Source organism: Netta rufina (genome assembly GCF_964035555.1).
Source record: "Netta rufina genome assembly, chromosome: 14".
In the NCBI taxonomy this organism is placed as follows: Eukaryota; Metazoa; Chordata; class Aves; order Anseriformes; family Anatidae; genus Netta; species Netta rufina.
Genome location: NC_140137.1, coordinates 14,961,345 through 14,987,021, shown reverse-complemented (window position 1 = coordinate 14,987,021; position 25,677 = coordinate 14,961,345). Strand labels below are relative to the sequence as shown.

The following is a 25,677-nucleotide window of genomic DNA, read 5'->3' as shown; positions in this document are numbered from 1 at the left end:
CCTTGGCAGGGAAAGACAAGTTAAAAACGGAGCTGGTGCAGACAGGGGCTATCAGGATGGTTTGATGTGCCACCCCATGGGCTCAAGTTGCAGCTACAGGCATCCTACCAAGCACCTTACATGTCAGAAAAACAAAGTGGTCTGACCCCGAGGATCGCACAAGTTACTGCTTTTCCACAGTTAGGATCATTTCTTGAACCACAGAAGATGGCTCCTTCATGACAGGCAGAAGGAACTAGCACGGAAAAACAGTTGTCATTCACAGTGTGTTTCCTACAGATGATGCGGCGTCTGACCACGAGGGCTGAAAATATGCTCCACCGGCTGCCAATAAAAGTGCTATTTCTTATGTTCACATTTTAACAAGGACATCAGCCTGTGAAATATCTGCTCCTCTTTTAGTTGCATAAATGGCAGCATTGCAACGATAGACAACTTAAGACAGAAGCTGTTTTGCTGGTTGTTTTTTTCCTTTTTTTCCTTTTTTTTGGCAAAAGTTTCAGATTAAAAAAAAAAAAAAAAAAAACACAACTCAGTGGCTCTGAGGTGGATGAAATCCAAAAGATGCTGATTGAATTTTTAAACCTGCCTGTATAGGATTTGTAGGGTGCACAGAGAAATATACATGCATAGGGCAACAAAAGGGTTAATGGGATTGGGGACATGCTGCAGACAGAGCTCTGTGCAAGGCGAAACTTCTCCTTTTGGGGAAAAAGAAAAAAAAAAAACCTGCTAGAAAAACCTGCTGGTTTCTGTGGTGTCAGAGCTGTAGTTTTTGGGGTCTAGCTTTCATCTCCGCAGAGGTGGGGTTCACGACTGATTTCAAAAGCCCGGTGTTCCTCCTGCTTTGAGTCTCCTCATTCAAGTACCAGCTGAGAGCACAAGAGGTCCTGTGCCTGCCTGTGAGAAGCAAGGAAGGAGGAGAGAAGCAGGAGGAAGGTCTCTGCCCTTCAAAACACTTCCCAAGGGAGAGGAATCCTCCCTGATTCCTCTCGCTCTGCTTGGCTCCCCACAACACTTCACCCACAGCCCTGGCAAGCTGCGAATGGGGTTGCCTGGCCCCCCAAAGTGGCAGGGCATGAGACATGCTACAGCCATGGCCAAACAGCTTCCCAGCCTCTCTGTCTGTTGTGATGTCCCTGGGCTGGTGTTCTGGCATCCTTATTGCTCCCAGTAGTCTTGCTACGACTCAGGAGGGACTGGTGAGACCTGCCGTCCTGAGACGGACGGCATTTGGGTGAACAGTCTATCACGAGGGAGATCTTGTTTCCCAAAGGTAAGGCATAAACATTTTGCAGCCAACGGGGTTATAAAATTTCCCAGCAGATGAGCTGGGCTTAGTGGCAGTGGAAGATTAATGAATAGCCATATCGCTTCCTTATACTGGCCCTGGCTAGTGGATTAATGTATTTTGTTCCCTTTAAATCTTCGGCGGAGAATAATCAGCTTAGTGTCCGCGCAGACAACACCACCACCGCACCGCCCTCTTTGCTACTACAACAGAGTCATTGTGAGAGCGTGCTGGGTTCCTGGCGTGCCCCTGGGGCTCCTGGCTGGGCACAGAACGGCTCAGGGTGAGCCAGAGAGCCACGGGTACCTGCAGTGCTTGTCCTGCTCCATCCTCCATAGGAGAGGTTCGGAAGGTTAGGAAGACGGTGACTCGGTGTCTCCGAGACTGCCTGGTCTGTCCAGGCCTTGGCTGTGCTTGGAGGAGAGCCCTCCCCACGTGTTCTTGATCCCCAGCAGCTGGAGCTGGGTATTGCGGCTCCTCTACACCCCAGCAAAGGGCTCCAAGGAAATCGTCTGTCCCGGTGGCTTTTCACAGAACCACGGTGTGTGGCTGGCGCTGAGACCGTCAGAGAAGTGCTGGTGCAGAGGAGCTGAAACCCATTGCCACCTGAAGGGCAGGGATGGGGAAGGGGCTGGAGCATCCTCTTAGCTATGCGGAAAGCGGTGGCTCTCGCCGAGATCCGGCCCACGCCTTCCACTTGAAAAGAAGATATTGGGCTGTGAGATGTCTCCCTCCTGCCGCGGTGTGATCGCCGAGGAGGATGTGGCAGTGATCCCGAGGTTGCTGGCACTCAGCCACCTCTTCATAAGGAGGGAAGGGGACGGCAATGGGGGAAACGTCTCTAATCCCCCGCCCCGCTCCGGGAGATGGGAGGGAAGGAGGAAGGCTGGGACAGGCGGGGATGTCCCGATGGACAAGCAGTGTCTCTCTGTGACATCTGGGACAGCCGTGGGGGTGCCACCAGCCCAGCTCTGGCTAGAGGAAGCTCTCCTCCACCTCGTGGTGCCCCGTGGTCGGCTCCTGGCAGCCCAGCTGCGGATCGGATCCCTGCTCCTCGTCCTGCTGGGTGCCCAGGGGGCTGTCACAGGATATCGTAGACGATGTGTTGGCTTCGTTCAGCATTGAGCTGCAGGGAGACGAGGAGGAGAGAAATGAGGCCCTCTGGTTCACCTCCATCCCTGGGGGCTCATGCAAGGTGGCAGCACCTCAGCTGGGGGTGACACAGCCCTCCTTCTCTCCCGGTAAAACCACCCCAGGTCTATCCTTCAGTGGGGCATCCCCATTTGCTCTTAAGCCACACCTTTCTCAGTTTTGGACAATCCCGGGAAGGGACAGCATTCAGAAGTGACTTTTTTTTACCTGGCACGGCTGATGGAGGCCTCCTGAGGGAGTTCACAGACCGTCTCGGGCTTGGGGTCGGGGAGAGGGATGATGTAGTCGTTCTCGCCCCCGTTCTGGTGCACGGCCGTGTAGAGGATGCTGCCGGTGGGGGAGCTGGGAGTGAGCCTGGTGTTGTTCAGCCCGGGGATCGTGGGTCTCGTGCGGACAACAGCGGGGTGGTCGCTCTTCATGAACTCTTCATCCACCTGCTGGTACCTCTGCTCCCGCAGGGCGGGTTAACAAAAAGATGGGAAGGTTTTTGTGAGTGGAGAGAGGGCACCGGCGTTGTGTTTGCCTTCCCTGGCTGCTAGGCTTCTTCTAAAGGGGCTGACATCTAGCGGGGTTTAGCTACCCTGACTCCAGCACAGACATTTCATGAACGTTTCCTAAATGAGAGATCAGTAGCACAACTCTGCAGCTCCAAAATATCAGTCGGAGGCAGCTTTCTGGTCTCCTGCCAGCCCTGATTTCCGCAGTTGCTGAGATACCAGCTGCCGGCCTGGCGATGGCAGTTGTCTCAGCAACGTCCCCGGGATGCCCAAAGCACCTCCATTGGCTGCTCAAACCGACACAGCCCAAATCCCAGCAAAATCCTCTGTCACAGCTGCTACTAATCACTAATTAGGGTCTCCAAACCCTAAGTGAGTGCCCTAACCAAGGCAGCACCCTCCCCAGAGCACGGACCCGCTCTGTCCCCCCATTTCAGGGCCCTCGAACGTACCTTCCTGTAGCAATCCACCAAGAGGTTCCCCATGAGCACCACCAGCTGTGAGAAGGACGGTCTGATCTCAAACTTCTCCTCCCAGCACTTCTGCATGATATCGTAGCTAACAGGAGGGAAGAAGAGGCACGCTGGTGGCTTAGCAGGAAACCAGAGGCAGAGATGCTCCTGTCCTTTGTGCAGGGCAGGCCCAGGGGAAAGGCATAGAGGCAGCACTTACATTTCATCAGAGGCATGGGTGGGCTTGGACATCCGATAGCCACGCTTGATGGCATTGTAGAACTGTTCGTTCATGGGCAGTTCGGGGTATGGAGTCCCTCCTGGGTGTAAAGGGAGAGCAGGGAATCAGACTGGTGCAAAGCCTGCCGCCCACCCTACCATCATGCGTTTCACACCAAGGTTTCCTTTTTTATTTTCTTTACCTTTCCTGTTTCATTTCACTTCCAAACAGCAATGTCAGCATGGGAAAAAAGGAGATACTGAATAAAGTGATTCTGGTAGAGTTTAGAGTGCTTGGGCATTAGAAGATTAGAAAAGATTTCTACCCTCTCAGTTTGGGAAGGGATCCTGCTAACGTGTTACCATTCCTATGGACACCACCAGGGTCTCCAGGACACTTACCTAGAGTGAATATCTCCCAGAGGAGAATCCCAAAGGACCACACATCACTCAGGGTGGTGTAGAGGTTGTTGAAGATGCTCTCCGGGGCCATCCACTTAAGGGGCAAGAAGGTCTGAGAGGAAAAATGGATTAGGAAGAGGGTGAGCCGCATCTACAGCACTTGTTTCAACAGAGGAAAGTCTGACACTCAGTTTACAAGCAGAGGAGACCCCTGGGAGCTGCCTGTCAGCCCAAGACATTTGCTGTCAGCCACTTCTTGGAGGGACCAGCTCGCTCTTTCTTAGCACAGGATGAACCCAGCAGGCAGGAGGGAAAAATAAGTGTGCTACATCCATTGCCATCACAGCCAACAGCCTGTCTGACATAATGAGCTGTCGTGGTGTGCACCTCTGCTCCCTAGTCCTTGGGATAAGTTCACTGACTTGTACAACATGACCACAGTGCTCCCAGAGGGGGTCCAGGCCTATTTAGACTTTGGAAACCTGAGACTAGGCTGGAGAGGGCTGTGGGATGACTAGAAAAGAGCTGAAGCTCCAGCTTTTCCTGTTCTTACTCTCAGTGATGCACTAGAAGGAGCCTCGCTTGATCAGCTTGTGTGCAGCACTGGTTCTGCTGTTCCAGGGATTTGCTTGCACAATGAATACCAAAATAATCTCCAGGAAGGATTGCAAAGGGGCCCAGTTTCATTTCCCATTTTGGAAGGAAAAGCAGCTATGCCAAGGCTGGACTGCAAAACCCAAGCCCCTCTTCAGGAAGGCCTCCTGGCCAAAACGCTCAGCACTTGGCTGCCGTCCCATGCAAATGGGACAAAGCAGGCGAGAAGCTGAGTGGTTCATTGAGTAGATAAAGAATGGGGTTTGAGGGGCCTGGCACCACTCTCAGCTCCCCTAGTCTCAGTTTCCCTGTCTGCCAAAACAGGGCTAATTACACGGCCTACTTTGCTTGGGGTTACATGCTCCTGGGTGCCCAGCTCTGGAGAGGACACGCTGTTGTTAAAAGCATGGGGAAGATTCTGGGGAAGCTCAAAATCAGCCTCATCCTCTTCTGCCTCGAAAGATTGGAGATGTCTTTCTGGAAAGTAGCTGCTCGCAGGAAAACACTTCCTCTTACCCTGTGGTCTAGTGGTTAAAGCAGAAGTCTGTGAACCTCTTCCAGAGTGGCCAGTGACTCACTGCACCACCGTCGAGCCGCCTAACCTTGCCCCCCTCCTGCCTGCAGCTCAGGACTGGGCTCAGCACCACACAGGGAAGGGATTCAACCCTTTACAGGACACAGTCCTCAGTTTTGCTGCTGCTGCCCAGGTTTTTCTGTAAGAGCCTGGTGATAAAGGCACGCAGTTCTGCTATTCCACAGCGTGCAGAGCACATCAGCTACAGGAGGGGTGACTGTTGGTTAACACCATCAGCTGGGAGTGCTGCCCTGGCACAGCTCCTGGACAGGCTCACAGAGGGGGGGTGTACGTGGTGCCAGGCCCAAAACCCTGGGTTGCACGGCTCTCAGTACTCACACTGCCTTTGGAGATGTAGTTGGAATCCCTCATGATGTCCCTCGCCAGGCCAAAGTCGCAGATCTTCACCAGCTTCCCCTCGCAGATGAGGACGTTCCTGGCAGCCAGGTCGCGATGCACACACTGCAGGGAGAGGCAGGGCACTGAGAGGGGCACCCAGACAGCCCAGGGGAGGAGCCCAGCTCCAGCACTAGCCCGTTTCTGTGGCTGCAGGGACAGGAGTCTCCTCACATCACTGGAGGAATCTCTTCCACCTCTAGGAACAGCGATGGTGCAAAGCTTTGGCCACTAGATGTTACACCACTGCAAAACGTGAATGTGGAAAGCTGGGAGCTCCTGTACTCCATGGGTGAGCACTGACCAAGCAATTTTTGGGATCATAACATCTGGCTGTAGGCAAAGAGCCAGGAATTTCCCTCAGCATGTCATTCATGCCATCCCCACCCTGTCTCTTATTCCTACCCTCTGTGCTGTTTCACATGGAGAGCCTGTATTACTGCCTGCCCTGGGCTAAGCCAGATCTTAGGAAGCCCCCAGAGCCTTTGGTGGCTTAATTTCCACTGAACAAGCACTTCTGATGAGTCCTGGGAAGGCTTAGAGCATGTGGTGCAATAGGGGTGTCCATGGGGAGCTGCAGCTCTGCTCTGGAGTGGCTTGTGCCTTAGGACGGGGAGGCCACCACTGTTTGGGGCTGGCCATCCCAGCAGAGGGGGATGATATAACATCACTGCTGTGCTGCATGGGGCTTGGAGGAGATCAGAGGTAGGAAATTGGAGGCCTGAAGCTCAGTCTATGTCAGGGTTAGCTGTCACTGATCCCCAGGGCTGTACTTCCAGAGAGAAGTGGTCAGAGGCTCTTCAACTGCATGGCTGCTTCTCCCTTGTGGAGGTCAGCATGGGCAGGGGATGGTAAGCTGGATCTGACCACAGGCACAGCAGAGCATTCCCTGCCTCCACCGCCACAGGCACTGGCCCCCATACGTACGTTTTTGGAAGCCAGGAACTCCATCCCGTTGGCCACCTGGAAGCTGAAGCCCACCAAGTCCATGTAGCTGAGGAGCGGAGACTCGTTTATCAGTGTCACCCGGTCTGTTCTTTCAGGGGCTAGAGGAGAAGCAGAGACGTTTTTCAGTGTTAATTGGCACACTCACGGACTGACACTAGTAAAGGCTCAGCCCTATGGGGGCTGTTCTGCCTCCAGTGACAAAGGGACAGAGCTGGAGGCTCCCATCATGAGGCATCTGCCACCACTGCAGGACTTGTCCCAGAGGTGACTTTGCAATGTGGCCCACCCAGCTCTGCAAGCACGGGCATCCAGCAGCCCCACGCTCCTCTCCCTCTCGCTGTCTGAGCTGTTACCTGAAGGGGAATAGCTGTCCAGCTCGTACGGGGTGCCGTAGTTAGAGGACTCGATGTCAGCATACTTGACTTCGCCCTTCATGTCAGACATGGGCACGTAATCCAGGGAGTCATCCTTGCTCATGTCCATGTAGCCCCCATCGCTCTCGACAGACAAGGAGAGGTGACTGGAGGGGGAGAAAAGAGGCTGTTCAGGCCCAGGGGGAGGAGGAGACGCAGGGGATGGGGGAAATGACCTGAAGGACTGCAATTCCTGAACCCTCATCTGCAGCTCTGAAACATCCCGCAGCAGGGAAGGGAGCTCTGTGTCATGCATCAGAGATGTGCAAATGGCACTGGGGACCTCCTCCCAGGAGGAAGACCCTGGGGCTCGGGACGCAGCACTATGTGCTTAGGGAGATATCAGCTGCCTTCAAGCAGAAAGCGCAGGGGGCAGCTGTGCTGGCGTCCTACCACTATTCTACTCTACTAGTATTTTGGCTTGCTGGAAGGAAATGCTGCTTTCTAACTTCCCATGGGAACATTTCTCTGCATTGACGTGCCCGCACCTCTTACAGCTGGTGACCGGACGGAGGACTGTTTCCCTTTCCTCTGAGCACCTCTTGTGCAACTGCACTCCTTCTAGCACTTCTCCCTTAGGGCATGGTAGCAACACAACCTGCCCTGAAAATGCACAGCTGGGATCTCCAAGGGCTAAGACACGGCTGGGAAAGCCCTCTCTGTACTCACTGCTACGGTTATGTGAGTAAAGTTAATGATGCCAGGGAATATTCCCAACTGGCATGGAGCAGCAGGCATGTGTGCTAGCAAGCAGCCTCCAGGACACACAGATTGCCTCTGCTAAATCCCTGCCTGCCAGGAGCCGTTTGGAGGTGGCTGGTTGGGCTCAAGGTAACAAGGTGGGCAACTGTGCTCCTGTTCTGGGCCAGCATTTATTTACTGATCTGTAGGATAAGTACACAGGTATCCTTCTTGGATACTCATTCCCGGGGGATATGATGGGGCAGGCAGCAGGGAGGAGGTGAGCACGGCTCTCCAGGCACCTGTGCACGTGGTCCTCCTTGGCCGTGTTCCCGTACGCCTCGGCCTCCCGGCGCGCCTTGTCGCCGTAGGCCTGCAGGAAGGTGTGCTTGTTGCGGTGCAGGTAGTCCACCAGGTCCCCGTAGCGGCAGTACTCCGTGATGATGTAGATGGGCCCTGGGGGGAGACAGCACCCTGATGAATTTTGTCCCTCGGGGACATTACGGGGTTGCGGGATGTCTGGCCAGGGCCATGGGGAAAAGCTACATGCATTTCTCTGGAACTGAGTGTTTTTGGGATGTGAAATTTCTGTGTGGGTAGGCAGGTGATTAACAGAAACATGCCTTCCATCCCAAGCACGTTGGGAAGGGAGGCTTCAGAGCCCCACAAGGCTTTCCTAGGGGAAGGACGAGCCATTTTGAACCAGAAATCAAGAACCATTCTCTCTTTGCACAATTCTCCCCCTGTGCTCACTCACCCCCTTTGGTGCAGGCCCCCAGCAGGTTGACGATGTTGAGGTGGGGCCCCAGGTGGCTCATGATCTTCAGCTCGGACATGAGGGCCTGCTTCTCACTGCTGCGAGCCGTGGCTGTGGGGCAGAGCCGGGGTGAGCAACGGGACTGGGGGGGAGCCGATGGGCACCACTCGGCCCCGCAGCATTGGGACGGGGGGACAGGGTGGCAGGGGGGGACTCACACTTGAGCATTTTCACCGCCACCTTCATGGTGGACTGCGAGTGGCTCAGGCCGTGGGCTGTCGCCTCCACCACGCGGCCAAAAGCGCCGGAGCCGAGGGTGCGTCCTGCAGGGGGACAGCAGGGAGACAAGGTTGGTGGTGGTCACTGAGAGGTGAGGATAGGAGAAGGCCGTGGAAAAGGCAGGTCCGTGGTCTGAGAAGGAACCGGCCTTGGTGGGCATGGAGAGTGCTGGTGTTTGGTGGTGAGGCTGGGAAAGGAAGGAGCTGCCAGCCGCAGGGAAGGACAGCCAGGAATCACCCGATGCCTCCTGCCAAAGGAAGCAGCTGGCTTCCCAGATGGCCCCTCTGCCCCAGGACCACACCATATCTCCAAGGATCACAGTACCCAGCCTGGGTTGCTCTTCTGGAGATCCCAAACCCACACCCATTGCCCCCAGACTGCCGGGAGCCCAGCGGGACCCGGGGAACCTTTACCTAACACCAGTTTGTCCCTGGGCACCTCCCAGCTGGAGTCATAGGGGAGCTGCATGGGATCCACGTAGATGTACTCGTGCCCATCGGAGCTGACCGACTCGATCACCTTCCAGCGGATTTCGTAACGAGGTTTCTGGAGAGGGGAGCAGAGAGGCAAGAGAGATCTGAGAGGCTGGGGGGTCAGGGAGGGAATAGGGGATGTGGATGGGCTTTGTCAGGGAGATTTCGTTCCCTGCAGCAATTGCTGCCTGCCCCGTCTAGCCTACAGACTGCAGGGGGTTGTGGAGGACCATGATCTCTGGTATGAGTGGGACATCTTCAGGCCCATGCCAGCAGGAGCTCACGGTTTTGCTCTTCCCATCCACCCTGGCATGGGGGTACCACGGGAGCAGCCTGCAAACACTCCCCTCTTTTACCTTCTGCCACAGGACGATCAGGATGATCAGGGAGATGACGGTGAGGACCAGCAAGGCCAGGATGACGGAGATGATGACCACTTTGAACGGCAAGGCTACAACGATAACCACAGGGACAGCAGTCAGACTCTTCCACCCCTGCGTGGTCTGGGCATGCTGGGGAAAGGGAGCAGCAAAAACCTTGGGAGAGGTTTGACCACAGGAGAGTGTAAGGAGCCTAGGGTTGTTTTTTTTTGCCCCGAGGGAGAGCTGGCAGCTCCAGACCTGGCCTCAGACCATCCTCTCTCGTATTTGGGACAGTGAGGGGATGTTTGGGTCCGTGGCACCATCTAGTGACCCTCGGGCTAATAACAAGACACTGGGGACCTCTTCAGGTGTTCTTGCCTCCCTGGAGGGATAGCTCTGCTCAGTGGTGGGAGGAGAATAGCTATGGCCAGTGGACACGGGGGCTACAAACTCCTCCTGGGGCAGCCTTTCCTGCTTAGCTCAAAGGAGGCTTCATTTTGGGCAGAAACTTCAAGCTTTGGGGCAGGCTTCCTGCCTCTGAGGGCTGTCAGAGGACGGTGCTGGCTCCCAGCACCTCCAGGAGAGAAGAACCCCTCTCCCCACCTCCAGCTCGACCACCTCCCACCGTGCTCACCGTGCGGGACCAGGGTGATGTCCTGGGAGTTGGTGCCCAGGAAGTTTTGCACGGTGCACCTCAGGAGCAGGGGCTCGTCCACGCGGTGCAGCTGCAGGGTGCTGTTCACGCGGTACACCTGCAGCTCCGTGTGGTACGTGGCGTTGGTCTGCAGGCTGATCTCTGCCGAGTCGTTCCCCAGCAGCCGGGTGGGCTGCCCCTTGGTGCTGCACCTGGTCAGGGGAGGATAAAAGCACCTAAGAGGCAGCCGGAACCATGCACCACCACAGGATGCAACAAAATAATTGATTATTTTAATAAATGCGAGATCATTGAAGTTCCCAGAGGCTTCATCTTACCATTTGATGTCACTGCAGGTGGACCAGCTGATCTCTGGCTGGGGCATCCCTTCAGCAGAGCACGTTACGGTCTGCTCCCCACTGGTGGCACTGCTGTTCTCCTTGAGATCCACCACTTTGGCTGGCACTGGAACCAAGAGACACTGGTGGGAATTAATCCTCCACTCTGAATGCAGATTAGAAATAGAAGTTGATTCCCTCTGGATCCCTAGCATAGCCCAGGACTGACAAAGTGAGGTTGGACTCATCACAGCGATTATGTTTCACATTTGAAACCTAACAGCAATAAGAGAAATGTTTGAGGTGGTCACGGAGGAGACATGTCCCCATCTAGCTTGCTTGGAGAGCAGGGGGTCCACAGAGGGGAGTCCTGGACACTCCTGCATCTGTCACACCTGCATCTACTGCCTTGGGATAATGCTTGAAGGCCAAACTGCTGGTGTCTGCACTGCCTCCCTGTCCCCCTTGATATGAAACGCAGTGAGACATATTTCAGGTAAGCGTATTTCTTACTCTAATGCTCTCTTTTGACCCAAACCACCCTGAAGCTGTAGTCGCAGGTGTAAAGGCTTCAGCCTGAAAATCCTGCAGCAAAGGTTGGAGCCATCCCCTGGGACTGCCCCCACACTCCTCAGCCCCATGTCTGTGCGCACATCCTCACCATTTATCTGCAGGTGGAAGGACAGCTCCTGCACATCGTCCTCATTGGCAGCCCGGATGGTGTAAAATCCTCCTTCTTCCTGCTTCACCCGCACCAGGACCAGGGACGTCTGGTACCTGAAGACACAGTGTGCACAGAATTTTGTACAGAATGTACAAAATCCACCTACAGAAAGGCCAATGTTCACCCATCACCCCATGTCCACCCAGCTTGCCTCGTGAATTATCCCCTCCCTGCCCCCAGGTGAGGAGCTCACCTGGTTTCGGACAGGTTCCTGTTGGTGATGGTGAACTCGCTGCTGCTCTCCATGGTCAGCGCCTTGTTGTTCTTCAGCCACACGATGCTCGGCTGTGGGTAGGCCTCCAGGTCCACCTGGATGGTGTGGCTCTTGTGGACCTCAGCGTACACTGTGCTGGCCAGCTGGGTGTGGAACTTCACAAAGCCACGCTCTGAGGAGAGGAGAGAAGAATACAGGCTTCAGGGAGAGACACGGCCCCCTCTCCACCCCTACGGACAGGCATGGATCAGGGACAAAACACCCTGAGCATCCAGAAGTGATGGAGCAGCTCCAGGTCCATCCCTCAAGGTCTCAATCCCGTGCTGAAGGAGAGTGTGGGTGGGAGCTCAGGGGAAAGTAACACAGAAAGAAAAGGCTGATGTCCTGTAGAGATGGAGCAGGTTCCCTCAACTCACAGGGAAGAAGCACAGGTGCAGGTGGGAGGTGACAACTGCACCTAACAGCACGCAGGAGAGCTCTCACCCACACCCTCAGGTGGATTAAAGGATCCCAAAAGGTGCGATGGGGGAGCTGGGATGTTTTGAAGCCAAGATGTGGGATGCTGTGGGGTGAGGGCTGGCTTTTTGCCATGGTTAGTAAGGACAGAGGGCAGAGGGTGCTGTCCTGGGGCAGCCTGGCTCTGAGCGCACAGCAGCGACGCACCGATCACTTGGACCGTGATGTCTTTCCGATCTGTTTTCTCGTGGTAGCCCTCAGAGACATTGCAGACGTAGGTGCCGCTGTCCTCCAGCTCCGCGTTCTCGATGATGAGGATGGAGCGGATATCGTGGGAGGACCCCGGCAGGAAGTCGGTCACTGGCTCCACAGCCTTCCCCGCCTGCAAACGGGGACAGGAGATACAGTTTGGGAAGTCAAGAGCGTGTTGTGCCATCAGAGCTAGAGATCTGGGCTCACAAGGAGGCAGGAGAAAGGGGAGAAGACTCTGGCCTGGCTGCAGTGGGGACAGAGAACATACACCCCCAGAAACCACTGAGACAGCCTTCATCCAAGGCTCTCCCCATCTCCCTGAAGGGCAGCAGCATCGCACAGCTTCTGCTGTGGGGTGAAGCTTCCCGAGCTTTTCTGGGGTACTGATGGGCGATGGCCGTGAGGCAAAGGCCGGGGGCGCCGCACGTACCTGCTTGCGGGGGTAATCCCAGTTGAAGTTGACCAGCTCGTTGCCGCTCACGGTGCACATCAGGGTGACGTTTTCCCCCTGACGCACCACGGTCTGCACCGCGCTGATGGAGACGTTCACAGACGAGACTGTGGGGAGGGCCGAGGAAAGGAATAAAGGTTAATAAAGAAAATGGGGTGGGCACCCAGTCCGTTGGTTCGCTGGGAAGTCTTTTCCCTTAGGGATGGCACTCGCTCTGTGATGGAGACGGGGGAGAAATTACATTCTGTAATTCAGCCTCCAAATTGATCAGGAATAAGGAGAGACGGGGGCAGCTTTTCTGTCCCACCCCTGTTGGTTTGAAGGAAAAGCCACAGCAGGGATGCCAAGGTAAGGGCAGCTCACCCTGGATCCTGTAGACATAGAAAGTGTCTGAATCCACCTCCTGGTCATCCACAATTGTCTGGCAGTAGTAGGTCTTGTCCTCAAAGAAGCCTTTGAAGCCCTGCTGCGGGTCATAAGCAGCTGGAATGGGGTTCTCCACTTTCTTCTCATAGAGGGTGACCTGCAGGTGCGGGTCGGTCACACGGCAAGGGATGACAGCCTCTTTGTAGCCCGTGATGAAGATGAAGAGCTCTTCAGAGGTGGTTGTGGGGAGGAAGGCTAGGGAGGGATCTGCAGGAGGGAGAGCACACCGGTTACAGCAAGCTGTCTGAGTCCTCCCTGCTGGTCCCAGCGTGGGACACATGCACCTCTCCCATGGCATGGCACGGCAGAGCCCTGCCAAAGCCATACGGCCTGCCACAGGGGCTCTCCTGCAACGTGGGAAGGATTTGGGGAGGTCGGGTGCTTGGAGATAATGCCATAATTCAAACCCCTCTTCCTCCTGGTCGCTAAACCCCAGGGAAATGCAGAGGGAAGGATGCGCTGTCCCTTACCCGGCACGTAGATGTAGATGGCTTTCCTCTCTGCTTGCTCTGGAGCCTGGTCGGGGCTGTAGGTGCAGGCGTACTCCCCGGTGTGACGGCCTGTCACGTTCCTGAGGGTGAGGTTGCTGACAAAAACCCCATCCCTGTGCTCCAGCGAGGCGGTGAGAGGCTGGCCGTCCCACTCCCAGACCAGCGCGCCGTCCCCGTAGCACACGAGGGAGAAGGTGCTGTGGAGGCTGAGGACATGCTCGGCTTTTTCGGGTTCGATGCGCAGCCCGCTGCCACCCGTCGTCACCTCCAGCAGACCTGGGAGAGGAGCCAGGTGAGACCTCGCTGGGCTCCTCTCGAACCCAAGAAGAGCCAAGCTGGCTCCCAACGTGTGTCCTCAGGAAAGTCCTGCCAACACAGACCTTGGTGGGACACCCTTCAGGCTGCTGCTGAGCACCCCAAGGGACATCCTTGGTGAGGACAGGGGGGGGTGATCTAGGCATATCCTAAATGTTTGCTCAAATTCTTAGCTTTTATGCATCCTATGAGCTCGTCTCGATAGCCTGGGGAGCTGCCAGTATGGACAGCAGTGCTACTGCCCCAAAATGAGCCTGCCTGTCGGGCAGAGGAAGGTCCCAGGTGCACCTCCAGGAGCTCAGACAGTGAATTGAGCGGGGAGGGCAGGAGGTGAGGCACTTCCCTGCTCCACTGGCTGCCCCTCCACAGGGACGGTGTCAGAGGTGACACAGTCTGGGCTGAAACAATGTCCGTCTGAGGGAAAGTGAAAAAGGACTGCAAGCAAAGCCTTGCAGGAAATCCTATGGAAGCAATAGAGCAGCCGAGGTCTTCCTGAATGGCTGCCCAGGGCTCTCCTGGCCTCCTCGCTTTGCCCAGATGTCTCCGTGGGGCTGGGAAAGGGAATGTGCCCCCCAGGGATGGGTTTAGGGTCAGGGTCAGGGTCAAGATTAGGGTTAGGGTCAAGTTAGGGTTAGGTGTCCACCCCTCTGTAGGACTCAGCAGGATTCAGTGGCCGCAGGTCCTCAGGGTGCGCATGCTGAGCACCCCCGTGCCTCCCCGTGCCATAACCACCTCCTGCCCATCACCCCAAAACTGGGAGCATCCCTGGGCAGCATCCCCAGGCAGGGCCCGATCCTGCACACATCTCCCCAGCCACACCACTCACCGGTGAGGATGAGGAGCCGCAGCGAAGCCTTCAGAGAGGGGCACAGCATGGTGGGCTCCACGGCCCGGCGGCCAAATCCTGCCAAGATCAGTACAGGATGAGCGCAGCACTGCGGCGCCGGGGTCCCCTTTCCACCCCCTGTCTCTCTCCTCAATTTTCAGCCTTTCCCTCCTGGTGGTGACACGGTTCCCCTCGCCCTGGATCTGCTGAGGGAGCGGATTTAAGGCATTCCCTGCCAGCAAACAGGGCTCGAGCTGGAGGCTGCTGGGGTGGTGTCAGCCCTTGCTCAGCCCTGCCTCTCTGCCTCCCTCTGATCGGCCGCTTGCCTTCCTTCCCTCAGTCCCGGGGAGATAAAGCTTGCTAGAAAACAGATCCCCCCTGCCGTCCTCCCACATTTTCTGCTCCTTTCAACAAAAAAAACAAGACCAAAGAAAAGCCAAAAAATTATAAAAAAATAAAATAAAAAACGTCTCTCGTATTTCACTTTTCCAAATATGTATTTTAAGGGAATATTTTCATCCAGGCATCCCTTTTATCGACATTTCTCTCAAAGCCCTTTCTGCAGAGCATGTCAAACCCTCCCTGGTGCCAACCAGCAGCCCGTGCTGGGAGCAGTGGGGTCTGTCCCCGATGTTACGGGGTGACGGGCTGGGCTCAGGGCGCCCTGAGACTGCGCCAGCTGTGGGCGAGCTGACCCTTGGGGCAAGCAATGGGGACCCCAGAGCCAAAGCTGGGGTTCAGAGCTCCTGAACCTGGGAAAATGGGCAGCTTGGACCTGCTCCCAAGGCAGACCCCGAGGTGAAGCTCCCAGGAGCTGCCTGCCCAGGGCTGGTGGCAATCGGGGGCTTGCTGGCCCAGCCCCAGGCACCGTCCCTTACCGAGTGGCTCTGCTGCCTCCTGGCCCTGAAGTGGTGTCTCTGTCTGCTCGATGCTGGGAGGAAATGGTTCTTAAATGACGCGCACTTGTCAGATGTTTTTATTATTCTCTTGCTTTGGCTCAAAAAAGAAAAAAAGAAAAAAAAAAAAAAGCCCGAACTACCAGCAAACCCTCACAGGTCTCCAGCTTACTCAGCAGCTTCCCTCTCCATAAAACCCCTCAGTGAGTCCTGGATTCTGTGTGTGCTGGAGGGAGTGAGAGCACTTACGGGAAGGAGCTAGGGGTGGATGGGATGAAAGGACAGAGGGGAAATTCAGGCTGTAAATGGACAGAGCTCTGCGCCCACCGACATGCAGGAGAGGCCAGGAGGGCGAACAACCTAATCTCCCTGGTGCCCCGAGGCGCTGCAAAGAGAACAATCAGCTTTGTTTCCCAATTCTCCTTGACAGAGATATGCCATTCATCCATTATCCAGTGGTCAAGGTTGTCAGAACAACTGGCACCGTCTCCTTTCAGCCCTCCCTGCCTGCATGCAGGAGCCAGGCTGCGTCCACCCCCCAAATCTCTGCCTGCCCATGGCTGAGATCTCCCCAGGCTCGTGCTCAGCTCTTGTCCAGCACCTCGGTTGTGGCCACGGGCCCTGCTGAAGGCTCCCTCTGCCCCCGTGGAGAGGTCTCGCCCCACTCTGAAGCATCACAGCGAGCACCGAGAGCCCCACAGCCCCCGCCCGCTGCCTCTGGCTGCTTCCCCGGCATTCAGAGCTGGTTTTAATAAAACTGCTGGTTCTTGCAGAAAAGCTTTTCTCTTGGAGATCCTTCCCGAGCAGAGCGGGAGGGTGGCAACGTCTCGCAAACAGCAGCGACCTCTCCCTTGTTTGTCTGCTCTGGCCGGGTGAGAGGCTCAGCCCGTGCTGCAGAGCCTGCCTAGCGGCCGGCCGGACCTGCCTTTCTCTCCTCGTCACACAGACCTGTGCTCACTTTGTGCAAACAGGCATTTCACAAGGAAGGTAAACGCACCCCGATCACTGCCAGCCTTGAGAGCACTTGATTCCTTCCTCAGCCTCAGCTTTCGTCCTCTGCAAGAGGAACAAGGTGCACCCTATGTGTGCCGGACAAGGAGGAGGTGCCCAAACCAGGCACACAGATGTAATCGCACCTAAGGACCCACACCAACGTGGTGCTCAGCTGCCTCGGATCATCTCCTCCAACCCTATGGGTGAAAACAGCCCCATGGACCCCCAGATTCCTACACCCTTCCCAAGGACCATCAGCTGCACGTCTTCAAGCCGTGACACATGCCATGGGCAAGGTCCTTGCTGGGCACCTCCAGTGCTACCTCCAGGCCCTTGGCACAGCCCTGGTGGCACTGGCAACCTGCCACCAGGGTCCCCATCCCCCCTCCATCCTCTCCTCCCCGCAGAGGTCCCTGGGCGCAGGCACAGACCCTCCCTCAGCCCCTCTCCAGCACTGTGACACGAGGGCAGGCCGTCCGTTTTCACTCGAGCTGCCTGTTTGTTATTCTAAGAGAGGAATTTGGCTGGAGAGGGGAGGGCGGTCGGGTGGCTGGAGGCAGGACGGGCTGCCCAGGAGATGTGGCCCCATGGCCCCGCTCGCCCCCGCGCTGCGCCCAGCACCGAGGGGCTCCAGACGAGGCGCAGACACCGCCACCTTCCCCGCCAGGAGATAAAGCCCTGCTGTCTGCCCTTATCTCTCGTCTGGAATCGCCTCCTCCGCACCGAGCCCTTGGAGAGGGGCAGAGCTGTGGGCGAGACCGGGGCTGAGCCAGCCCTGGGAGTCCCAGTGCTGGGGACAGGAACGTGTCCCAGGGACAAGCACCATGGGGGCTGCCAGGGCGCCCACTGAAAGCACATTTGCACACCTCTGGCCTTGCATTTTCACAGCATGGGGCTCCCTGCATGGTGCTGAGCCCCCACGGAGCAGGACGCAGGCTGGAGGGTGGGAGCGGAGCGGTCAAACACCACGGCCACGGCCACAGAGCTCAGGTCTCGTGATTCCCGGTCTCATGATTTTGTGGCTTCTCCGCAGCAGCATGCGCCAGTTTCCCTGCCTCCCAAATGGGATGGGAGCTCGGCTTTCTCCTCTGCCTTCCCTCCTGCTCGTGGCCAAGGGATGATGGACTTGGCCTGGAGTTTCTGCAGCCGGACAGGGCGAGGCCCGGGGCGCTGGGTGTGAGGAAGTGCAAGTGCTGCATCCAGCTTCTGCCTGGGAGATCCCCAAAAACCCAGGCAGGACCATTCCTTCATCCATCTCTGCCACTCCTCCCCATCACGGCACCCTGCTAAGGCCCTCACGCCTCACCAAACCTACTGATTTATTCCCATTTTCCCAGACCCATGTCTTGCTCAAGGATGTTACTAAGCAAATATGCCTTTGCTAATGCCCAAAATATGCTGTGTGGGCTCCGTCTTGAACATTCTGGGGTAACAAGGCAGGAACTTTGCTCGGCATGCCCTGCCACACCTCTGAGCCCCCTTCCCTCTGCCCCCAGGATGTGTTTGGCGTGGTGTCCCAGCAGAGCATCTCAGTGCATGAAGCAGTCACTGCTGGTGTGAGCATCATAGTTGTAGCTGTGAGTAGTGTGAGCATGTGGGATGTGTCCATTTCTAGCCCTACAACATCCTTAAACCATGGGAAATCAACACCGGTGGGCATCCATGCCAAGGAGACCACCACGATTTTCTGCCCATTGCCTGAGTGTGCCTCAACCACGTTTCTCTCCTCTCCCCCACAACCATGCCAAGAACCCATATGGGGGCCCTGCGAGCACCCCCAGAGCTGCAGGAGCTGGGAACCAGCCTGCAAAGCTCTGTGTGGGGAAGGGGAAGGCTCTGGGTGCCTGCGAGGTGCAGAGCAGCCCCCTGCTCCTCAGATGGAGCTCCACCAGCAAGGGGACGTGCTGCCTGCTGGAAATTGGGGTTGCAAATCGGGCTGCCCTCGCTCTTCCCCTGGCTTTCCATTTCCAGCCGGGCTGCAGTTCCCGGTGCTCCCACCACGCTCGCTGGCCCCACGGTCCTGCCAAGCAGGCGAAGGACATCTGGTGTGAATTAGCGGCAAGTCAAATACCCTTCGTTTCTTCTTTGTCTGAACGCATCTGAGTCATTAAGTGAGATCACGGGTGCCCATGCGCAATAGGAAAGCTCCGCGTGGATCCCATGATCAATGCCATGCACAGCTGGGTTCTGGGGGCTCCTCCTGGCCTGGGGGGGCCCCGTCCTCGTTTTGGAAGGCAAAGAGCTCCCCAAGCAAAGGCTGCTGCCCCCTGAGAGCCCAGCTTTGCTTGTCCAGCACTGAAACTCCTCGGCTTGCCCTGTTTCCCTCTGCCACCCTCCCCCCTGCCTCCGCGACTGCTTCTTTCCCACCCTTTAATCTAAATAAAACCAAGCTTTTTTTCTTTTTTTTTTTTTCCTTGGCTGGAACTGGCCGGAGTTGCAACATCTCTCCTCTGGGGTCCCTCGGCTCCCATGACACCACGTTTACTCACAGGCCAGATTATCATCACAGAGCCCTTTTTCTTTTTCCCAGCACATGGCTGGAATTAGGCGGCGTGCACACATGGGGAGCCTGTCGACCAGCCCCGTAAACAGCTGATGATAAAATGCAGAGGTTGGAAAGCTGAAACCAAGGGGGTTGGGGAGTCCCCGGGGCCCCTCAGGCCATCCCTGGGGCCAAAACCTCCTTGCACAGCCACCTGCCAGTGCCAAAGGGGTCCTGACACTTCACCCACGTGCTGGTGAGACCAAGGGATGCTCAGAAACCTGGGTGCCTGTTGCACCGTGCCTGGGCTTGGGGGCTTCTTGTATTCATCTACAAGGAGGATTTTGTAGACCCTGTCCCTCAGCCGCACAAGCAGACAGCACTGTGAACACCTGAGCTCTCCGAGCAGTTTTTCTGGCTGTGCTGGCTGTGAATTTAGGGATTAAAATGACAGCCACTGGTAACCAGCTCTGGTGGCACCTGGAGAAGAGACACACGGTGGTGAGACCACAGATGAGAGCCGTGGGGTGAGCCCAGCAGCCTCCCCTGCCCTGGGCAGCTCTGACAGCAGCTGTCGGGCAGCCAAAAGCCAGCTCCGTGCTGCCAAGCCGTGTGGGGGCTGCAGAGGGTGACCTGGCGGCGTGACTCAGCTCCAGTGGGGTCAGGAGCCTCCAAAAGGGCTTGGACTCGGGCACCAACTCCACACAGCCCCTTTTTGTCTGGGGTCATCGTCCTTCCCTCCCCATCCAGGGGGTCCAGCCAACCTCCATCACCATACGACTGTGCCCCGAGCCCTCCGTGCGCACGGCGAGGAACCGGCACGGGGAGACGTGGGAGCACGGCGAGCCCTGCGCTCTCACCCCCGGTCCCCTCGCATCCCCCCTCTGGTTTAAGCCCATGGGAGAGAGAGGAAATGAGTGACCTATTTAGTGCGAGTTCAAAATAAAGCGAAACATCTGTTTGGAGCGGGGCCAGCGTTATAAATAATCCCCCAGCCCCGAGTGTTGGTATTCGTGGCCCTTTCGCCACGCATGCTCCCTCGCTTCCACTTGCGGAAGGCCGGGCACGGGGCTGCTCCCGCGAGCCTGCGAGCTCTGCCTGGGCTGTGGGAAAACCTTGGGGGGGGGACAAGGGGGCTGGGGCTCACCTGGGGCTGGGAAGGAGGGCAGGGTGTTGGATGGAGGTGCCTGGCTGCCTGCTCCTTGCCCCGGATGCATCTTGCCCCTTGGTCACCATGACCGAGCTGTGGCATCGCACAATTTGGGATGCTCGAGCTGGATGTGGGCTATGGGGTCAGCTCAGCCCTGGATCTCACCCCCTGCAGCACAATGACCCCCCTGGAGGTGTGATTGGGCCCCTCGGGAGCGTTTTGCTCTTTCTTGACACCTTTTTCCACCAGGCTGCTCTGAGGGATGCGGCAGAGCCCAGCGGGGCTGCCTGTGGTCATCCTCCAGCTTCTCCTCAGCCCTGGCAGCGCAGAGCCTTCGGGGGGCCACACTGCGAGCGTGTGAGCAATGTGAGCAATGAGCGTGGGTGCAGGGCACGCACACCATGGGCCAGCACCCACACAGCTCCTGGCAGCGCTTTGCTGCTGACCCCAGGAAAAGGCGGCTCCAGCTGGGTCTGGCTGGCAGCGGCGGCTCGAAGAGAAATCTGCCCCCTCTGTCCCCTGGCTGGGGGTCCCTCAGGGACCTCGGCGTCCCCGTCCTCTCAGCTAAAGCTTCTCCTAGATGCAGGGGAGCAGAGAGGGGCTGGGGGGATGCAGGGATGAGGGCACCCCAGGGCTTTGCTCACTCCAGCAGCAATTAAAGAAAAGTCTTTAGCTCAAGGAAAACAGCCCCCAGCACCACTACGGAGTCCCCATCACCGCTCACAACCACTACGTGAGGGTGGCAGGAACAGAGCTGGGGCCAGAGGTCCTGGATGGCTCTAATTAACTACTAATCAAGGGGAGAGAATGGAGACGGAGCTGTCTTCCTCTCCTCTGCCCCCCAGCCAAGCTCCAGGAGCAGCCGGCGCGTGGCTGCATCCCCAGCCCCACGTCCCGGCGAACCTGATCCTCTCCGGAAAATGTCCGTGAGACGCGGAGCAGGAGGACGCAATCTGCAGGGATGCATCGGCCCTTCTCTTCTCGGCTGCCTGCGAGGGACCCGCGCTTAATCGCTTGGTTCTGGGGCTTTAGGCTCTCGTGGCCAGGATTAGCCACCCGCCAGCTCTGCGGTCGGGGAGGAGTGGGACGGGGAGCGGGGCGCGGCGAGCAAACGGCGGCGGTGCAGGCGAGGGGATGGAGCCTGACCAGCACTTGCTGCTGCAGGTGCCGGGGGCTGATCCTGCGCCCTCCTCCCCAAATCCACCCGTGGGCAGGAGGAGCAGGGTGGTGGCACCCCCTGCCCCATACCCAGCTCCGCATGTCCCCCCTCTGTGCTGCAAACTGGGGACGAAGCCACCAGGTCCCCGGTGTGGCCGTGCCGTGCTGCAAGCTGGGGTCAGAGCCTGGGGGGCAACTGCACCCCAACGCCCCCAAGTCCTTATAACAATCTGGGGGCAGCAATGGGGCTCTCTGGGGTGGCTGATGGGGGCAGAGAGCCAAACACGTCCCCTGAGGGATACAAAAGCAACGCCTCCCTGCTGGAAAATCTCTTCCTACGTGCTCTGGCCAGGCAGCACGAGCCTTGCTTGCTGTCCTCACTGCCCTGCCCTGCACGCAGGCTCCTTTACATCCCCCAACAGTTCCTCTCCCCTCGTCACGGAGAAAAAATCAGCTTCTCTCTGTGCTGATGCTCTACAAGCCCCCCTCAAGCTGCCAGCACCCCGTGCCCTCCCCGAGCACGGCTCTGAAATCGTCACCGAGCCCCGCGCCTGCCAAAATTCGCCTTCCCGAATCAGACCATATTCTCCCAAACCGCTCCCAGGCTGGAGAAAGAAACTTGGCAGCCACGGGGGGACCCTCTCGAGGTGCCAGGAGCGCCCGGCCCCGAGGAGAGCGGGGTTTCTGTTCTGCAGCCCTTTGCTCGGCAAACACCGAAACCGAGGTGACTTCCAGCGTGCAAGCGGAGAATGCGCTTTCAGAGAGCGGAGCTTGAAATGGTTTATTTTCTGCTGGCCCCGGTTCAGACAAACCCACAAGCAAACATATTTTTTTGTATAAATAAGACAGTGTGTCTCGCCAGTTAAAGCAATTCAAACATGAATGTAGCAATTTAATTGGTGCCAATTGCTGCGTCTCGGTAGCATTAAGATTTCAGTCACAGCCTCTTTTGCATGGCAGCCGGGCCAGGAGGGGGGAAGGCGGAGGGCAGAGCAGGATGGGGCCCTGCGCCTTGCCCATCGCCTGGCTCCATCCAGAGCCTCGTCCCCTGCCTGGGCTGTGGGGATGAGCTGAGAAGTCCCTGTCCCTAGCAGGAGAGGGCTCCTCCTGGCCCCTCCGGTTAGCAGCCTGGGGGGTGACACTGGGGCATCCCAGCCCTCTCCAAACCTTCTCTTCTCATGGACCCCACTCTTTTCAAGCCCCATGGAGGTGCCAGAGGAGACCTGGGGGGATGAGGACGTGCCCCTGCAGCCTGCAGGTGTGCCCTGGGGAGGGCAAATCCCACTGAGGATGCAGGAGGACGTGCACCACCTGCACCATGGCTCCTGCTTGCTGGCAGCAGCCTCTCCATGGGAGATTTCCCAAACTTCTGCCCGTGTGGGCTCTCCACACCATGCTCCTCTGGCCCTGCAGGTTGGTGATAGCATGGAGGAAGGGTGAAATATGGGCAAGTTGTGCCACAGCCTCTGTCCCAAGGGTGGCAAGAAACCAGGGTTTGGGGGCCAGGACACCACAGGCAGCATCCCCTGTGCCCTGGTAGGGAAGGGGACAGACCCGTGGGACCCCGTTGCTCCGCACGTGTCCTGTCCCAGTGCCCCTCTGCACATCCCTGGCATGTGTCCCTGTCCCTGTCCCACTGGGTCTGGCCCGGGGAAGGGCAGAGCTTCCAGGAAGAGGCGTCCCCGGGGAGGGCAGAGCAGGGCAGAGGTGCGCTTGGCTAATTAGGCAACCCCTAAAACAAGTCTCGTTACGTCCAATCTGCCTGGCAGAGCGGAAGGAGCCTCCTGGAGCCGTTCCAGCCTCTCAGGGAACAATACCCGGTCTCTACACTCCCCTCCAGGGGATTTCTTCTCCCCGGTTAGAGCACAAACAAACAAACTCCAAGAAGTGCCTAGCCCCGTCCTCCCTTGCAGCCACAGGACGCATCCAGCCCGCGGTCCCCAGGGGATTCAGCCACCGCTGCCCCTCTGCTCCCTGCCCTTTGCTGCTGCATCCCAGGAAGATGCTGGGCACCAGGGTCTGACCCTGCAAACACCGCCCCGCTTCGGCACGGTGCCTGCTGCTGGAGAGCCTTGCTCTGTGCTCACTGAGACAGTTTCTTCTCGCCTGAGCCCTGGAGGACATCGTGGTGCTGTTCTCCTCATGATGGAGTTGTACCAAGCACTGTGGGAGCCCCGTCACAGATCCACACAGCTCTGAAGGGGAGCATGCAGGCGGCAGTGCCCATGTCCCCCTCACCCCAACTCTGAACCCTGCAGGGCTGAAGGCACCCAGCTCACCGGCAGCGTGCCCTCACCCCCCTAAGAACCAGCTTTCCTCGTGCACGAAGACCTCACGCTGCCACCCCAACACCCAGCAACCAGCCAACCCCATCACCTCCTCTTCCACCTCCTCTTTCAGTTCTCCACCACCTTTCTGGTTTCCCGAGCACCTGCTGTGCTTCCCCAAACCTTCCTCCCCGCGAGCATCCCTGGGCACCACTCGGCGCTGGCTCAGCCAGCCCCACTCCTTCCAGCACGTCCCACGGGAAGCCCTGTGGGTTTCCCCCTTCTGAAATCTGCTTTGTGTCCAGTGTAGCCCCCGGATCCGTTCCCACAGCACAGGCTCCCCAAATTGTGTAGAGCCACTTAGCATTTCGACATGGCAGGTGAGCGCAGGAGCAGGGTGCCCTCTTCCCACAGCACCCCCAAAAAGTCCCGCTGTGACTGTCACCGTCTTGCAGCCACCACTGCCACCCCCGTCCCCAGCTCCAGTTCCAGCACAGCTTTGCTCCAGACCAGCTCCAGCCCACCAGGGGCCCGTGGGCCAGCAGAGTGGTTGCCCACATCCGTGCCCCGTGGGTTCATACCCAGCTGACAGCTGGGGCGCTGAGCAGGGCTTGCAGATGTCCCTCCCCGTGCCAAGCCCCTGGGGACAGGAGGGCCACCCGGAGCAGGGACTGAAGAGGTGATGCCCCCGGCTGCGTTTGGATGCTCTGACACTGCTCTGCCTGGAAGCTGTCAGCAAAAGCCCTGGGGTGAAGCCCGGACCTCAAGCACCACTTGAGGGTCTCCTTGCTGGGGACAGGGAGCAGCCCGTGACAGCCACCGGGCTGGGAGGGGGCACCAGGGCAGCCCCCAGCCCAGCACGGTGCAGGGAGGGACCGGGGGCTCCCCAGGGAGAAGCAGAGGTCCCCTGGGTCCTGTCATAGCCGCAGGGTCCCCAGGGGCTCACCAAGAGAGGTTGTCCCATGGGATGCCACCACGCTCAGCCGCCCTCTCCAAACCCCGACTTCCCCAGGGCTGGCAGGACGTTTTGGGCTGCCAGCCCCCAAATTATTGCAGGGCAGCAAAGCCCCTCACCACCTCCAGCGCCAGGGCTTACCTTGCGTGGGGGTCCCACCGGGGAAGCTCTGGTGCTGCGTGTCCGCGGGCGCTGGTTCCCAAATTCCTCTCCCTCCTCCTCCGCGCCCTTTATCTGCTGCCTGCCCAGGCTCCCGCTGCCCTCCCAGCCTTCCCCAGCTGGCAAGGCTCTTCCACTTAAAGGAGAAAAAGAGGGAAGGGAAGAGACAAAGGAGGGGGAGGAGGGAAAGGAAAGAAAATAGAAAGGGAAGGGAAAGCTGTGCCAGGGCTGGGCTGCGGCCAAGCCCCCGGGGCTGCTCCCTTTAGCGCATCGCAGCCCCCAGCACACCCCGGGAGGGGGCTCGGCCGCTTCAGCCCCCGGTGTGCAGAAAAGGCAGAGGGGTGTGCACGCGTGTGTGTGTGCGTGTATAAATAAACGAGCCCTGGCGAGGAGGAGGAGGAGGAGGAGGAGGAGGAGGAGGAGGAGGAGCGGGAGGCTCCCTCTCCAGCGGAGTCCCTGCGACTTCCTCCCTCCACCCTCTGCGGGACCCTTGGCTGAGCCAAACTTTCGATTAAAGCCCGGCGGAGCGGCGCGATGAGGGGGGATAAAATAAAAATACGAATGAAAAAAAATAATAAAATAAAAGGAGGAGAAGGCTGCAGAGAGGGGAGGCTGGCCGCAGGCAGCCGAGCAGGGGAGCAGCAGGGCCCAGCTAGCGGAAACAAAAGGAGCCGGGACCAGCCCGGCTCTCGCCTCCTTAAACCGGAGGGAAGGGAGCTGCTCTCCCTCTCCCCGTGTCTGCTTTCAATTCTGGCCTTTTTCCTTGTTTTCTTTTTCTTCTTCTTCTTCTTTTCATTTATTTATTTATTTTTCTCTAGCCCACCCCCCCCTCCCGTTTTCTTTTCTTTTTTTTTTTTTTTTTTTTTCCTTTCTCAGGATATGAGGGGATGTTTAGAAAATCCGCTGCCCACGCCAGCAGCTGACTCATGTTTTTATTAAAGAAGGCCTGTGCTGAACTGACTCCGCGTATTCCCTCTGGACCTCCTGCCCTGGCTCTGCC

General features: G+C 57.7%; 1 protein-coding gene across 1 annotated transcript; it reads right to left on the bottom strand.

The window, feature by feature from the left end:
* Positions 1-512: 512 nt before the first annotated feature.
* Positions 513-24,932, bottom strand: PDGFRB (platelet derived growth factor receptor beta). The gene is made up of 23 exons (XM_084295113.1): positions 24,660-24,932; positions 14,618-14,695; positions 13,456-13,752; positions 12,923-13,192; positions 12,539-12,666; positions 12,064-12,238; positions 11,380-11,572; positions 11,124-11,239; positions 10,463-10,589; positions 10,125-10,336; positions 9,485-9,579; positions 9,069-9,201; positions 8,595-8,699; positions 8,377-8,487; positions 7,922-8,075; positions 6,879-7,045; positions 6,505-6,623; positions 5,521-5,643; positions 4,014-4,125; positions 3,613-3,712; positions 3,393-3,498; positions 2,651-2,889; positions 513-2,417 (listed from the first exon to the last, which is right to left on the bottom strand). The coding sequence occupies exons 2-23, from the start codon at positions 14,664-14,666 to the stop codon at positions 2,267-2,269; spliced, it is 3,282 nt and encodes a 1,093-aa protein (XP_084151239.1). The 5' UTR covers positions 14,667-14,695; positions 24,660-24,932; the 3' UTR covers positions 513-2,266.
* Positions 24,933-25,677: the final 745 nt, after the last annotated feature.

What these genes read in the sequence shown, in the direction of transcription:
- PDGFRB (XM_084295113.1), bottom strand. Translation starts at nt 14,666, where the DNA reads ATGCTGTGCCCCTCTCTGAAGGCTTCGCTGCGGCTCCTCATCCTCACC. An exon ending in CTATGTCTACAGGATCCAGG is followed by an intron (nt 12,667 to 12,922) that starts GTGAGCTGCCCT and finishes CCCTCCCCACAG; the next exon opens with TCTCGTCTGTGAACGTCTCC. An exon ending in AGGAACCTGTCCGAAACCAG is followed by an intron (nt 11,240 to 11,379) that starts GTGAGCTCCTCA and finishes CTGTGTCTTCAG; the next exon opens with GTACCAGACGTCCCTGGTCC.